The sequence below is a fragment of the Emydura macquarii genome, unplaced genomic scaffold, assembly GCF_026122565.2.
Source record: "Emydura macquarii macquarii isolate MOO-44397 ecotype Brisbane River unplaced genomic scaffold, CSIRO-AGI_Emac_v2 contig_1146, whole genome shotgun sequence".
NCBI classification, from domain to species: domain Eukaryota; kingdom Metazoa; phylum Chordata; order Testudines; family Chelidae; genus Emydura; species Emydura macquarii.
The window spans coordinates 7,341,111-7,355,368 of NW_027131283.1; the positions used below are offsets into that span (position 1 = coordinate 7,341,111).

The 14,258-nt window shown below is 36.4% G+C and overlaps 1 protein-coding gene across 1 annotated transcript in view; it reads left to right on the forward strand.

Moving 5' to 3' along the window:
• FIG4 (FIG4 phosphoinositide 5-phosphatase) overlaps positions 1 to 14,258 on the forward strand; it is a 156,238-nt gene that overhangs the window by 117,978 nt on the left and 24,002 nt on the right. The window contains exons 20-21 of the mRNA XM_067546584.1: positions 5,066 to 5,261; positions 13,425 to 13,507. Coding sequence (XP_067402685.1) covers positions 5,066 to 5,261; positions 13,425 to 13,507 — 279 coding nt within the window. The remainder of the gene's footprint in view (positions 1 to 5,065; positions 5,262 to 13,424; positions 13,508 to 14,258) is intronic.

A 14,258-nucleotide genomic window follows, 5' to 3' on the forward strand; every position in this document is an offset into this window, starting at 1 on the left:
GCTTGGGGTGAGTGGGCCCTTTATACCAGCACACAGTGGGTTGCAGCAACAGAGGGTACTTAATCAACCCTGATGAGCACTACTGAGGGAAAAATTTCTGATGATTTTGCACAGGGTGTGCACACACCAGCTATGGAATGGTCATGTGCAGCACATCTCAAAGAACAACAGTTATGGAAGGTTAGTAACCATTCGGATTTTTGTAGTCCTAAAAAAGCCATTCATGTTTACTTTTTTCCTTTCTTCAGCAGCAAGTAAAAGTTGAATAGAGGTGACTTACTTGTGGCTGTATTTCAAAAATTACCTGAGTTTGATGTTTTTTATTACACATTTTTTCTTCCAAAGGTTTGCATTGAGCTATTGTATGTGATTTTTTTAATGTGTTACGGTGCAGCACTAGCTGTGCCATAGTTAAGGTTGTATTATAGTTCCGTTTTAACAGGAGCATTAACCCTTTCTTTTGTAAAAATCTCATTAAAAGGGTGAAAGCCATAACATAGAATATAGATTTAGAGTACAATTTTATTTCTCATGGTCGGTTGATGAAACATGAATTGATAAAGAGAGAATTTTTTAAGTGTAAAAATCATTGGACTGTCTTGCTTTCCTTTGAAACCCCTTTTGCAAGAAATCTTAAAATCTGGGACCTTTCCTCTGTCCATGTTGTAGCTTCTCGTGCTAATTCTTGGAATATCAGTGATATATTAGTGTGTGGCTGTATAGCATATGATGATATTTTAATTACAACAGAAAATATATGCTCAAAGGTAAACCCACCAGAATGATGTAATGAGAAGTCTGCATAAATGCAGAGCAAGTGGTTCAAATAGCCCTGTAGTCTAGAAGAAGGTTTCCTTGATTTGGGAAAGAGGAGACCAGAAGTTCAAATCTCATATCTTCTAACTTCTGTTTAAATTTCCATGCAATACAGTACCCCTGTTATTTATTAAAGCAGTGAACCCCAATCTAGAAGACAGAAGAATTGCTGAACAGTGTATAGCCTAAACTTAATCAAACTTGTTTTCTAACAAAACTTCAAGAAGGATCTTTTATGCTTTCATATCTGTTATATCAACAAATAAGCACATCTGACTGTCTCACGTTCCATGCTTTTGAAAAGTTACTCTGTCTTCATACTGCTGAGGTCACTGTTAAGGTTTTGTGTTAGAGTGCTAGTTTGATGAAAGTCAGTTACATATTGGTTTTTGGTATCTATTGGGGATGGAAGAGAGAAGGCCTTTTGGAGTGTTGTAGTATGGTATAGTGTACAATGCTATGAATATGAAGATGGAAAGGAATGCACAAGTCATTCCCTTAACTTCTTATTTCCATTCTAAATTTTTGAAAGGAAGGAGTGTGTCCTGCCACAATGTTAACTGTCACTAAATGTAGTTTTTGTTCGCTAATATTATAGAAAAGTTATTGGAAATAAGACTAATTAGAATGAAATAATTCATTGGAGTCTGTCAGAGCTGTGGATAGTCACTGTCTTTGAAAATCAGGCCACTTATTTAGCTGTCTGGCTTTAGGTATCCAAGTTTGAAAATGTTGACCTTGGACCCTTTATATTCTTATCATTCCTGTTTTCAGAACTTCAAATATTCTTATCTTTAAGGAAGTGTTATTTGGCAAAGCTAGGAGAGACCAGAAATTGGGGTCTTTACTTAAGATCTAAGGCAAAAGGATGAAAGGGAGAAAAGATTTTCCTGTTCTTCCAAAATAAGGGCCTGATGGGCTTCATAATCTAATAGATTTTGCTCTTTTTGCTCTTTCCAATTTTTGTATTAGGCAGTTCCAAGCTAATTTGATTTTCTTTCCTCTGTAAGGTAATATATGTCAACCAAAGTCTGCAAACAAAGAATACATTGTTCAGACATTTCTGTGAGGTCTTATACTTTTGGCATGGAACATCAACTATAGAGCTATACACAGTTAACATATTTTATTTTCTAAAGGAACAGTGGCTACTGATTGAAAAGGGTACTTAACTGTACCTTCATTTGACGCAATAGACTTTAACATTTTTTGAGGCATCTCTGAACTTCATATTGATTTGTCAGTCTCTTCCTTGAATTTTTTTGTAATGTTACTTATTAAATCATTTGCCTCTGTATCTAAATATTGATTTGTTTCAAACAGGACAACTTGTTCTTTTTATTTATAAGGATCCATTCTGAGATCTCTGGTATTCCAAGTTCAAATATCCTCATGAGCTTGTATTCTTGAACTCTTTGTTTTAAAACATTGGATGAAGTAGAGTACCCTTTCTTACACTTCTGTTTTCAGTCTTAAAAATCCATTTTCAAAACATATTATTGTATTCTGCTAAGGAGAAAATTATTAGCTGTAGCTATCTACAAAAGATTATCAGGATGTTTATGCTCTACATAGAAATTCTAAGAAGTGATAGTATGCCTAGTCTGTCGTGAGTGATAAACCAGAGTAATTGTATGTTTTTTCCAAAGTGTAGCACTAAATCTCCAAGGGTATTAAAACAGATCCTTCCTTTTGGTCCCAAACTTAATTTGGAGCCATTACACTGCCTCATAAGTAAGTGGAGCACCCTTCCTGACTGCCAAGCTATAAATACAGCAAATGCTTCTGTTGTTTGTTCCACTTTCTTCATCTGACAGATCTGCACTGAGGAACTCCTTTAGCTACTATTCTCTTTGTTCTGTCTTCTACAGTTCCATTGAGAACCAGGGAAAGTTCCTAACCATTCAAACCTTAAAGCCGAATTAAATGGATACCTGGGGATTTCCCTGTTCACTTAAAGCTGACGTAGACAACTTTATGCCACCCTTTCTTGGTGCCACAAAGCTGACATAGACAACTTTATGCCACCTTTTCTTGGTGCCACAATTGAGTGTGGCTGGGGAAAATGGGGCATGGCTGGAGCACTGCTATACTCCAGTGGTCTCCTGCTAACCACTTGAACCTTTGAGGCCTGTTGTAGCCAGTGGAATTTAGAACAGCTGCAGAACTGCTCTAAATTGTTTTTTGAGACTAGACCAGTGCCCAGTGGTCCAGGATAAGGAAGTCACAATGATGGCTTAGAAACTCCTTTACACCCAGCAGTTTTTCCCGGACAGTTATATACATGAAATGGACAGACCCAAGGATCCAATCCCTTAATGTTTTACTCCCTTGTTCATTGCATACTTAATTTATCAATCTTAATCTAGTATGAATGTTAATTTAAAGATGTTCCCTAATATAGAGCAGTGGATTTTAATGTTTTTTGCCATTATAAAACCATAGTGCCTGGTTAATCTTAACATTAACTGTATTTATGCTTTACATGAAGCCTAGAGAAGAAGAAAAAATATATAAAAGCACAACAGGATGTGTGTAGAATCAGATTCTTTAAGTTGAACGTGTAAGAAGTTGCACTTCCAGAATGGCAGTGTTGTTATACTCTTAGCTTTTCTGTTGTTAATACTTCTGTAATGTTTTCATCTTAGGTAGAAATGTAAAAGGATAATTTATTACTTTCCCACATAAAAAGTTATGTAAAATTGCTTCTACAAAATATCTTCCACTCAGAGGCTGACTGCACTTTTAATGAGGGGTGAGATAATACCTATATACAGAATGTATAAAGTACTCTGGGATCCTTCAGAGTAAAAAGAAATTCATAAACTAGTTAGTCATTTTTATATGAAAAATCAGTGATTCAGAGGCTTATTACTATTTTCCTCTTCTCACTTTTCCATATTTTTTATATTTCCATGTTTAAGAACACTACAATAGAATAACGTATTTTAAAAATATGTAAAAGCTTATGGTAGGGAGAACTGGTAGTGATCCATATATTGTATTGTTCATACACTTTCAATTATAAAATTCTTGGATTATTTTTCTAATTTAATTTATTCATTTGTTTACTTTTGCAAAACATTAATATCTCAATTGTTTGCAGCAGACCACAGAAATTCATCAAAGAAAAAATCTTCAGGTCTGGTTGTAGCTGGTTGTAGCCTGGTTATAGCCTGGTTGCACCCTCTGCAGAATAAATGGGCTAATGTAAAGAAAACAGGACAGAATGATCAGCTCTCTGTTCTTTATCATTTAGCCTTGAAAGATCCCTTATAAGGTGGCTTCAGATTTCTGTATGAAGACAATCAGGAGGCATTGATATAATTGGAGGAAATGAAGAGGAAGATGTGTTTAACAGCAGTGTTCTTTATAAATTGAGTGAGGGAAAAACTAGCTATGTCAGGAAATGACCAAAGCTTGTTAAGGATTGTAGCATGAGAAAGTGTGTAATTAAAAGAAAAAGAGGGAGAAATGAAAGCTTGGAAAGGGGGAAAAGGAGTAAAGTCAATGATGAGACCAAGATTGAGCCTGAGAGCAGGACAGAGAGTGGAGGTGTTAATGGTTTTCAAGACAGAAGGTGATGGGGAGAGAGAGGAGGAGGAGGAAAGATGATAAATTCAGTTTTGAAGAGATTGGCTCTGAGACAGCAATAGAACACCCAAAAGAAAGTCAGACAGTTGAAGATGTGAGCATAGAGTGCCTAAAGGGAGTTCTCTGATTTGAAGACCAGGGAGAAGGTGGCATTGTTGGGAAGGAGGAAAGTCATTAGCAATATCAAGCAGTTTTGTGGCTTTGATTTTAAACTTTCAAGAGCTGGGAAGAGAATTTAGGTAGAAAGCCAAAGATAGAGAAGAACTGACAGGGTTTGGTGGTGCCAAGATCAGTCAGGAAAGATACATAAAGTTCTTTAGAAAGAAAGAGAGCAGGGATGAAAAAAGGGACTGAGCAGAAAACTGAGGAAGGCTGGCATAGTCATGGAAATGTCTGCAGACATTCAGCATTATGAGAAAAGGTACAGAAATAGTGAATACCCAGGGAAAAGACAAAATAGGGGATTCAAAGGATGGGCAGAGTCCTTCCTTAAGAATGGCAGAAGAAGTTCAGAAGGTAGAATTTCTCTTTCCACCCTATGCCAAATGAGATGGTAACCAAAATTCAGGAATGTACATATGGTATATTCAAAAGTATTTTGTGTTCATTTCATAAATACATGCACTCTCTCTCCCTCTCTCCCTTAAATATATAGGAACAAAAGTAATAGAGAAGAAACTGTGCTGCAGCGCAAAACAGCTGCTAGTGCCCCTCCTCCTCCAAGTGAGGAAGCAGTGTCAAGTAGTTCTGAGGATGATTCTGGGACTGACAAAGAAGATGAGGGAGCTGTTTCTCAGCGTTCCACTCCAGTAAAGATGACAGATGCAGGAGATAATATAAAAATAACAGAGGTGAGAAAATTGAACTGACACACATGAAGGGAGATCATTAATTTACAATTCGTATTACTTATGAAAATATTTTACCTACTTTTTTTTGTGACACCTAATGTTCCTAACATTAAAAAGGAAAATTATTTTCTCCAGTTTATTTGCTTTGTGTATTTGACAGCATTTAGAGAATACTGATTATACATAATTGTCAGTTTCCCTGTTGTTTGTAGGAGTCTCTCATACAGCATTAAGGAAGAGAATAACATTTTTTTTAAAATAGAAAATGTGATTCTAAAGCCATAAAAACTGGAAAGGACTCAATTACCATGCATAGTACTACTTTTAACTCAAGTTTTGAAATTAGCTAGATTTCAGTTGAAACTGTTATTTTGAGGACTTTCTTGGTATCTGAGTTCTGAATTACCAAGCAGTAACTTAAGGCTGAGGTGTTGAAAAATGTTTTAATAAAACTAAATTATCTAAACTGTACATTCTGATTTTATCAGATAACGCTAGGTTTGGAAGGATTAGATTTTTACCGGTATAGATGTCCGTAAACTTCAGTTTCACTGTATACACACACAAATCAATGAGAAAATATTTCCATCGATGATCATCAAAATTTACAGATAGGTAAAGTAATAAGTTCCTAAGCAGCACTTTTCTTACAGTTTGATTTAATGATATTTATTGGGTATATTCTGACTTACGATTTTGCCAGTTTTGTGTTTTAACAGTTAGATAGTTTTAACTTTTTGAATTTCAATATCTACTGTCATTAAATAATGGTCTGACCCCATCATAATTTCCTGCAACTGTGAAAATTTAAATCTATAAAAATTGCTTAAAAATAAACATCATATTCTGCTATGCCTAGATAATACTCTTCTGATGACTTCAATAAAACATAAATCAATAGGAGCCTGGCAGTGAAGATTTTGCTAGCACAATAATAGGAAAATATTTGGCAAAGTTCTGCTAATTAGTATTCATTATTTTCATTGTAGTAGCATCCAAAGCTCCCAGCTGAAATTGGTGCTCTATTGAATACCAACATATAGGAAGACACAGTTCCTGCCCCCAAAGGGCTTAAACATCCAAGCAAAATTGTCAGTGACGGTTGACTAATGTCAATGATTCATGCATTTTATAAGAGAAGATGTTGTTATAATCATCTTGTCTGACCTCCTGCATAGCACAGGCCATAGAACCTCATCCAGTAATTTCTGCATCAAGCCCCTAATTTCTGGTCAAGTTAGAGCATGTGTTTTAGAAAGATATCTAGTCTTGATTTAGATAATGGAGAATCCAGAACATACCTAGGAAAGTTGACACCAAAAGATGGCTGGAGCAATTTGGCATTAGAGATAACTTTAATATGTTTGTTGTGGGTTGACTTATTAAGTTTTTCCATAAATATAAAAACCGTGTATTGTTTTCTATGTTTGAACATTTTCCTATGTAATGTCTAAAATGTATTATCCATTTTACTTTTGTGTCAATCTGTCCCTTCCTGAGTCTTGTAAAGGTGTTAACAGAGAAATCAGATTGCTCCATGGGATTAGTGTTGGGGGCACCAGAAACTAAAAGGGAAAATCCATCAATGTGGGGTTTATTTAAAGGAATGTATATCAGGCATATTGGCCATATAATTGCTATCCCTTTTTGGAGGGTACAGTCTTATCCAGCATCACTTAAATGATGCTATGACATCATAAAGCTCTGTACAGTAACATCCTTAAAGTTGTTGTACAACCGTAGTAAAAGGAGGACCAATAGCACTGGTCAAATACTGCAAAAACAATGTCTGGAAGCATTTATTCTAGTGTTGAATGATTGTTGGATTCAGCCATGTTCGTACCTCTTTTATTTGCTCTTTGGGAACATTCATATGAATAGGCTTTTGTCTGCAGATAATTTTGGAGAATGGATCTTCTTTGTATGAATGGATCTTCTTTCTGAATTTAAATGCTAAGAGCATTTGTCACTAACTATTTGTCATTCATTAGTTAAAGTTAGTTTAGGGTTCATAGCATCCCCCCTCCATATATGATGACTATTATGCCCAAGATTATGAGATTCAGGAACAGTGTTTTCTCCCCCTGGGTCTTCCTGTTCAGCAACAACCATGTAAAGTGCCTCTGCTGCCTCTGGGAAGCACACATCTCTTCAAGGTGCATCATCTGCCAATCCTTATTCAAAGAGGAAGAATTCCCTGATGCCATCTAAGTTGTATGAGACTCTGTGCCTCAGCACAGGAGACTCATGAGATCACAGGAAGCATGGTATTGATCTTCCAGCTCCAAAGAGGAAGAATGTCCTCCAACTGTCACCATCTAAAGGAGCAGAAACATTATGATACTGACAAAAGATAAGTACTGAGCACCTCCTGCACTGTCGGTACTGTTGAGCTCTGATAAGGAGTCATCAGTGTCTAAAATGTTGATGAAGCCAACTCTGTCAGGACAGAAGGACAAGAGCCCTACTCATTTCCCCCATCTCAGGAGACAGATACACTACTCCTCAGGATGTTGTCATCCTCCCAAATCCAGACTCATTCATCTTTTTGGACCCAGTCCTAACGAGAGATCCTGATACTACAGGTTCAGGGATAGTATGAGGGAGAGAGTTGCTCTTCGATACCTTCAACCACCTGTGGTGTCATAGAACCTATGGTACCAATGGCACTGCCCATGGAATTTGAGCTTATTTTTTCCTCCTCTGGTGACTCAGACAATGATGAGACAGCGTCACTGCTCCCACTGAGGCAGGAGGATAGCATGGAAAAAGGACCTGGAGTCTCTTGGGATTCATCTAGATCTTATAAAACAGTGTACTATCCTCAAGACTGATGGTACCCTATGCAATGGGAGCCTCCTCAACCACCTTTTGACCCCTCTTACTGGCCTTACTGGGGATCATGGGACCTGTGTATACACTATCCTGAATTGATATGATCTTATTAGGAATCATAACTTTTCTTCCTTCACAGAGAGGAACATGAACTCTCTCAGGCACCAATGGAAGAAGAACTGGAACTGGTGGAACCACCTTCTCTGATGGAAATGTTATCTTCTTCCCCTGATGAGGTGGTTGTGCTGGCCTTGCCTTTTCCTCTGGATAACAGACAATTCTAGGAACTGTTAAGGAGGGTTGCTGACACACCCCAGATCCCACTGGAGGAAGTGTAAGAGACATTTCATAGGCTCCTAGACATTTTGCAGAGCTTGAGTCCTAGCAAGGTTGCACTTCCTATTAATAGAGCCACTGCTAAAGTTGTCTGGCATACACCTACCACATGTGATCCCACCCCAAAAAGGACAGAAAAGAAACATTTTGTGCCAGCCAAGATAGCAGACTGAGACTCAGTCTCAACTCAGACTGAGTCCACAGGCATCAGTCTGTTCATATCTCATCCTTTGAGGTTACATGGAAACCTAATAAAACTGAGAATTGGATTATTAAATTTATATAACTTCACTACCAAGGCCACAATGCTGTGAATGATTGCTCACAGGCCCTTGTGTGCCCACTCACAGATAATTGCAAGACTTGGGCCTATTTTAGTATTTGTGTCCACCAGTATAAACCTCAAAAGCACAAAACTATCTTTGGAGCATACTTTACTTGTGAAGGTGGTAATTATGGTAATTTTTTGTACAAAGATCAAATATAAATTAAGAATTTGAAAGAGTATGTTAGATACCAAACCTGATGTATATTCACTAGTTCATCTTGGTTTAGATTACATAGTGTTGTTAGTTTCCATAACTGAGTTAATGGGAGCTTCAGGTGTGAGCTTTTGAGAAAGTATTCTGGAATTAACATTTCAGCAATACCCATTATTTGTCATGGGTCCCAGCATGCAGTTATCCAGAGAGAGGCTGTAATGTAGGGTTTTGAAATTTGATGGCTGAACTAATAATATGGTAGGAAATAATCTATGCAAATAGCTATGACTGAAAAGGATTAAAATGATCTAATTCAAGAAACTCTTATTTTTGAGAACCTGTAAACCATAGCAATGTATATTTTATTTCAACTTTCATAGAGAACAGAGTTTTAATTTTCTTTTCTGTTTGCAGAAATGCCTATCCTCATTTGAATAGCACCTACACTAAAAAGGAATGCTCATGTGCTAGCATAAATACGAAGTTTTCCAAACTGGAAAAATGGATGGTTTGGCATTGATCAAAGTGTCAGTTAGTTGTCAGTGTAGTTTATAATTTTTAAAATATCTGATATTTTTGGCTATGCTTTGGGTCATTCTTGAGTAAATAATGTTATTACAGGACAATCAAATATTTTTTTGGTCTGGGCTTTCAGTTATGAGGTAGCAATTACGACAAAGTTAGAAGAAATAAAGTAATCTACCTAAGCTATTGTACAGTCTAAGTAAATCCTTATATTTGGTGCATCTGCATCTAGTAGATTGTTGGTACAGTGTAGACCTAATTATTTTTTTGTATTAAAACAAATTAAATGCAGCTAGCATTCATAAAGAGAGAATTCTAGTTTGAATTGTGAACATTTTAATGACCTGTTTTGTATGTGCTGATCATGCTTTATACGGTTAGTGTTTAATACCAACTTTCATTCTACCCCTCCTTTTGCAAGTGCTTGGTCTCACCCTATAATGATTTTTGTTTTTGTTTTTTGGGTTTTTTTTTTTAAGTATCAAAACTGAATCTTTGTTTTTTAAGTTATGGAAATGTGGAAAAAAACTCTCTAAAGATGTTGAACCAAAATGAGTCAAATGTTGGAAGCTGGGAACTTCATATTTGTCTTGTTTTTATAAATTTCACTGTGAATATAAAAAAACTGAATTTGAAGAAAATTAATTACATTTTAACGTTATGAATATTTAACGTTAGCGACTTTGAGCATACATTTAAACAGTTTCTAAACGTTACCATTTTAATGTCACCTTCCATTGGCTAAGGTGATTCTTGTAAATGCTACGGGCTTATATTAAAGCTGTAAATTAGGGTTAATATTTACCTAGATCACATGATGTGAGGTTTACTTCATTAAAGTTTACAAAATGTGTTGAGACCTTTAGAGGAAAGATGCTAAAGACGTGAAAATTATTATTTATAATTGCAAAACTATCTTATATCTTACAGTAACACAAAGCAGACTATCTGTAATAACAAAAATTGTTCCCGTGTTGACCTTGTCGTAAAGATTTGAAAAAAGCTTCTCTGAAAAACGTAAATGAGAACTGTTGTTTGGATTTGACACATACTCTGTTAACCGCTAAAGTAATTTTTATACCTAATTTATACATTTATGCAGGCTGGTGGGCAGATTCACCAGGTGGACAGTCCAAAAATATCTAAATGCTTGTCACTTTCCAAATTCCTTTTCTCAGGGAGGGTTTTGTTAACAATGGACAATACAAAAGACTTGGTGTAGTACAAAGCACTTTGTAAGAAATACTTTCCACTCCTTGCCAGGACACATCCAACTCTCCCTGGTAATGCTCTGATCCTGGGTCTTTCACTACTAAGGGATAGGTTGTCTCTATTTTATAGCAGGTACTGCTTGAACCTGCAGTTACATGACCCTTGTCATGTGCACTTCTCTAAGTTTTAAGGGCTTGAACCTTAAAATAGGGTGTAGTGGTATGCATATCAGCACCCTGTTACACTGGACCTGTATATTTCATGAACACAGGGCCCCCACGTGTGGGGGAAGGGTACACTTTACCAGGGCCTGGAGGCCTGGCCCAGGCTGCAACCCCCGTTACTGTGAGGAAAAAAATTCAGGCATGATCTACAATTTAGCCACAGGATATTTATAGAAACTTATTTCCCTGTATCTATGTATCTATTGTCCAGATCTTGTGAGATTTGCTGGAGCCAATCAGAAGCAGTGTTAGAGCAGTCTGAAGCAACATTCTGAACAGTGAGTTGCTGGGCCTGCTGGCCTAGTCCAGGCCCGTTTCTAGAATAGAGTGTGTGCATGTGCAGTTAAACTAGGACTTGTAGTTTGAGACTGAGACACAGAGAAATTTGTGCTCCTCTCTGTGACATGGTCTATGGTATCAAGATCAACAGCTACCACTCCCAGAGTTCCTTCTGCATAGCAGGAGGGAGGGACAGCTGGTGGGAGGAGCAAAGCAAAGCACCATAAAACAGTGGGAGCCAGTGCTGCTGCTGCTTCTGGTAGGATTTGCAGGCCCAAAATATATGTGAGTAAGTGTCTAATTCACTCTGTCACACACACACCCCATACTGCCATGTCTGGTGGTAGCTATAAATACAAATCAGGCAGCCAGAAATGTAAGGAGGTAAAAGAAAAGGAACTAAAAGAAGCTAAAGGACACCAATCTATCCTCCAGTTTTTCAAATCAAAGTCTTTCTGCAGTCAGACAATATACTAACTAGGGAAGCAGATGAAGAAAATCAAGATGAAAATGGTTTCAATATAGAGACTGTCTGGCACTGGCAATTGATGACAAAGAAAAGCTGCCAGAACATGCATCATGTGACTCCAATCTAATGCTTGAAGATAGTCAGGTAGTATCATCATTAGCACCACCACATTCAGAAGGTTTACAAGAAGCAGGAGAGAGTAGTGCTACACTATCTGATTCTTGTCTTTTCAAATATCCAGGCTTGTGGCCTGAAAACATAAGATTCTATCCATCAAAAAATTGTTCTGTCTGGTATCCTGACTTTTGAAGAAATTTGGAAGCTAGCAAAGTCAATGCCAAAAGATGTTGATGGGCATAAATTTCCTGAATTTCTTCTCAGATGTAAGACTTCCAACAAGAGAGAAAAGATACCAAGAGACTGGCTTGTTTGGAGTACTACCAACCAAGCACTGTATTGTTTTTCATGTCGGCTGTTTCCTGAAGGGAGGCTTAAACAACGCAGTATGCTGGCAAAAAGTGAAGGGTATTCACCAATTGTGAAAAAATGGCATACACTATATACTAAACTTCCTGAACATGAAAAGAGCATAGAACATAAAACTTGCTACTGCCAATGGAAGTAATTACAGCAGTCACGATCAGGTGGACATGGAGTGGACAGTGAGATTCAAAAACAAACATTAACAGAAGCTACAAGATTGTTGGATGTTACCTTATTTCTTGCTTCATGAGGTTTAGCATTCCAAAGAGATAATAACCTGCTAGGTGACCCACACAATGGTAACTTTCTTGGAACTCCTGAGATTATAGCTTTGGGGGGGCTAATTCATGGTTTTGCAATGAAAAAGGCCAGAAAAATAAAGCTTTAAAGTTAATTGGCCTAATTATAAAATGTTTGAGTCACATTGGTCCATTAGAATAAAAAAATCAAGACATTGACAGGATATAGTACCTGTATAATGACCAAAAAGTTACAAAATAGTCAGCAAACTTGTAGAACTCTCAGGCTGGGTGTTACGTTAAACAAAAATAGCAAAGGGAGTGCATTTTTCAGAAATGTAGAATATGTAACAGTAATTTCAGAATTCAAATTTTTTTCATGGTTTATGAGATTGGGATGAGGGATTGTGGTATGTGTGTGGGAGGGGGCCTGTGTTACAAGTTTGTACTGGGCCTGAAAAAATTATGCTTGGGCCCTGCATGAACATGTAACTTCTATTATACTAGAATGGAAATAAAATAATTTTGTCTGAAGAAAATTAGGGGTTTTTTTAACATAGTATATGACAAGAAGCCTAAAGATAAATGGTGGAAGTTTATTGTAAATGACTTATATAATTTTTCCCTTCCTAAACTAAAAATAAATAAAATATCATGAAAGCATAGAGCTTGTAATATATACACAAATATGAATTACTTATACAAATCTTTTTATATTGTATTATTCTGCTTTAGCAATAAAAGAAATCTTAGGGTGGTTCAAGTTCTTTCCAGATTGATGGATTATACCATATGCTATTACATTGTATCTTTTTCAGTAATATTTTCCTTCTTACTGAACAAATAAACTGAAGAAATACATCTAACAAAATTATTTTTAAAGGATTCAGTATAAGCCTAGAAAGGTTAGCAGGAAAAACAGGAGAGGCTTTATTTGATTGGTTTTATTTGCCTTTATTAAAATACTTTTTTTCTAATCTAGAAGGAATTCAATTATATCCAATAAACTTCTGTTTGGAAATAAGCATAGGATTCTATGTCTGAAAGGCTTACTTTGTTTGGTCGTTTTTTCCTCCAAGAACATAGTTCAGTCCATGAAAGATATATATGGGATTAACCTCTCAGATGTTCCTTCGGAGGAGGACCTCACAATATACACAAGGTAAGAAAATTCTCAGTCATAATCAATAAGAGATAAGTGGACCTAGTTAATACACTGTATGAGAAATTGCTCCTTTTTCTTCAGAATTTATTTAAACTTTTCTGGTATGGCACTATCTCTAGAGGTAACTTGAAGCTGGCAGTATTTTATTATTCTGTTGTATTTTTTAAATCAAACTCTCTATCTTTCACATGTGTGCACACAGTTCTCTTACCTTCACTGTGGGAGCTGTGTAGATGACTCCAAGTGCAGAATTTGATAGTTAAATCAAATGGACTTGTAGTGAAATATCTAGCAGTTAACATGTTTCTAGGAACAAGAGACCAACTCCAAATCAGTAGTGGCTTTTTAGTTCACAAGTAAATAGCTGGCAGTTTTTCCACATTTGTTTTCAAGTGTTACACTAATTTACAAAATGTCAACATTAGAGCTCTGTGACTTCAGAGAATATTTTTTTTAAATAATTTTAATTTCTCATATGTTAAACAGTCTTTGCTATAAAATGCATGTAAAATTACACAAATTAATTTTTTTATAAGAAAACTGTTATGTTTCCGTCTTCTGCACAGAGGCACAAGTATTAACTATAACCTCTTATACAAATAATTTGTTTGACTGTCCAGGAAAAATGTGTTTTTAATTAGTATTCAACCTTTTCCTTCAAATGTTTAGACCTTTTTTGCTATATGCCAGATCATTCAGAAGCTACTTGGGCATTTTCTGTCTCAGCAGAGGCAACTATTTTAAGGTG